Source organism: Cucurbita pepo, chromosome LG04, assembly GCF_002806865.2.
Source record: "Cucurbita pepo subsp. pepo cultivar mu-cu-16 chromosome LG04, ASM280686v2, whole genome shotgun sequence".
NCBI classification, from domain to species: Eukaryota; Viridiplantae; Streptophyta; class Magnoliopsida; order Cucurbitales; family Cucurbitaceae; genus Cucurbita; species Cucurbita pepo.
Window position 1 is genome coordinate 3,146,093 of NC_036641.1, and position 2,230 is coordinate 3,148,322.

Sequence of the window (2,230 nt, forward strand, 5' to 3'; positions counted from 1 at the left end):
ACGGGGGGGGGACCATTTCTGTCAGACCGTAACAGCGGCTTTCGTGACGGACGTGATCTTCACCGACGGACCCAACGGCAAATCGTTGACCTCGACGGAGAACGTGTCGTAACGGAGGAAGAATTCCACTACAATAACTCTGGCCATCAGCACCACCAGATTTTTCCCCGGACACATCTTGTCCTCCGGCGTCGGCTCCTCTGTCTCCCTCCCGTTCGACCAGTAAACATACTTCAGAAGCTTCTCCCCTTCTTCTCCGACGAACCTGTCGCCGATGAACTTCTCCGGATTCTCAAAAACCTTTCCATCTTTAGTTGCAAACGGCTGATACCCAAAAATGATCTCCCCTTTCTTTATCTTGAAAGCGGAATCGTGGCTCTGTACCACGATGTCCTCCTTCGCTTTCGCGTATTGGAATGGCACCGGCGGCTCGATCCTCAGCGCTTCGTACACGACGGATTTCAATAGACTCATCTTCTCTATTGCGCTAAATGTCAATCCCCCTTCTTCCTTCACGGCGGCTCTGATTTCGTCGGCGAGATTCCGGTGAAGCTCCTCCCCAGCGGTGCCGACCCACTTCAGCAAAATCGGAAAAAGTACTTTCATTCCGCCGTACGCATTGAATCCGGCCAGAAACACTAAATTGTGACACGCTTTCTCTCTGTTTATCCCCTGTTTCTCCGCTTCGGCTAGAAACGAATCAGAGCAGGAGTAAAACGCATTGTAAAGCTTCATGTAACCACTCTTGACAAGAAAGAAAGGCAGTGGCATGGTGTGAATGACGAGATCTTCTAAAATTGAGAATATCTTCGGCAACCCAATGGAAGCCAGTGGGGCGAGCTGGAAAGCGAGCCATTTATCGAACATTCCAGGTCCATCGGCTGCCAGTTTAGAGTCAGGGGTCCCGTCGGAGAGCAGCCGGAATATAAAGTCAAACGACATGGAATCACTAATCGGGTTGAAATCGACAACCTTATTCTTCTCAGCGATTTTATCTTCAAGTTTAATAAACATCTCCGACAAGGAGCTTCGGAACAGAGGGATAAACCTGTCGTGACGAGAAGCCAGAAAACAGAGGAAGAGCTTTTTCAAAACAGAGTGCTCTGTTTCCGACGGGTCCAAATAGGCGCAGGTGCGAATGTCGCCGGTAAAGGACAAGGAGGGCATGTAAGTTCCATCGAGAAGATTGCGTTTCTCGACCTTAGAAGTATCAAAAAGGATCTGAAAGGTGAGAGCGTCGAGAAGGACGACGACTCTGGAGTCGGAGGAGATGAAGGGGCCCGGCGGCATGTTGGCGCGGAAGACGGTGGAGCGGTATTTGGCGACTCGGGAGCGGAAGAATTCGTCTTTGCCTTGGAAGTAGAAGTAATCGTATCGGTCTTTGATTGCTCCAAGGAAGGGGAAGCCATAGCCGCCGGGAATGGATTTCAGAGGGAGTTCAGAGGAAGAAGTAGGAGAAGCCATAGCCGCCGGTCTTTGATCGCTCCAAGGAAGGGGAAGCAATAACTTGGTTTTCTGTTCTATTGGAGATTGGAAATATTTATGATAAATTTAAAAACACGATTATTAAAATTTGTTTCGCAAAATAATAATAATAATAGCAATAATAACCCGACAAAAAAAATGATAAATTAATAAATTCGTGGATCGCGTTTACATTTTTTAATATGATATTACATTTTTTATTATCATTAAAAACATTATTTTAATGAAATTACTCGTAACCATACCCTAATATAATAATTATAGAAATATATTTAGAAAATGTTAAATTAATTCTAGTTTCCATTTTCTTAAAAAAATTATATTAGATACAAAAATAAAAATATTCATTTAAATTGGTATCCCAATATCAATAAATTTTTTAACGTTTTCAAAAAATTTAGGAATTATCATCATCATTGTAATAAACAACACTTTTAATATATGGTTATCGGGGTGCGCTAAGATTGAATCATGTTAAGAATGAAAAATAGAATTGGAATGAAAGGTGTGTGTTCTTATTATATTCATAATCTTTAAAGAGAACATAAGCTACCCACTAATATCTACGAAAATATAATCTAATTAAATATTAAAAATAAAATAAATATACTATAAATCAAATCCTAGAAGAAAGAATATTGAAATATAATATTTAAGATATATTTCATAACTAATATATTATCCAAATATTATATCTCAACAAGTTATAAGAAAATGAGGTTAACTTTGATCTTTTCATACTTAG

At 40.8% G+C, this 2,230-nt stretch overlaps 1 protein-coding gene across 1 annotated transcript in view; it reads right to left on the bottom strand.

Annotated features, from left to right (window-relative positions):
* The window catches only part of LOC111792753 (allene oxide synthase 3-like), a 1,870-nt gene extending 353 nt beyond the window's left edge, over positions 1–1,517 (bottom strand). The window contains exon 1 of the mRNA XM_023674329.1: positions 3–1,517. Coding sequence (XP_023530097.1) covers positions 22–1,464 — 1,443 coding nt within the window. The 5' untranslated portion in view covers positions 1,465–1,517 and the 3' untranslated portion in view covers positions 3–21. The remainder of the gene's footprint in view (positions 1–2) is intronic.
* Positions 1,518–2,230: the final 713 nt, after the last annotated feature.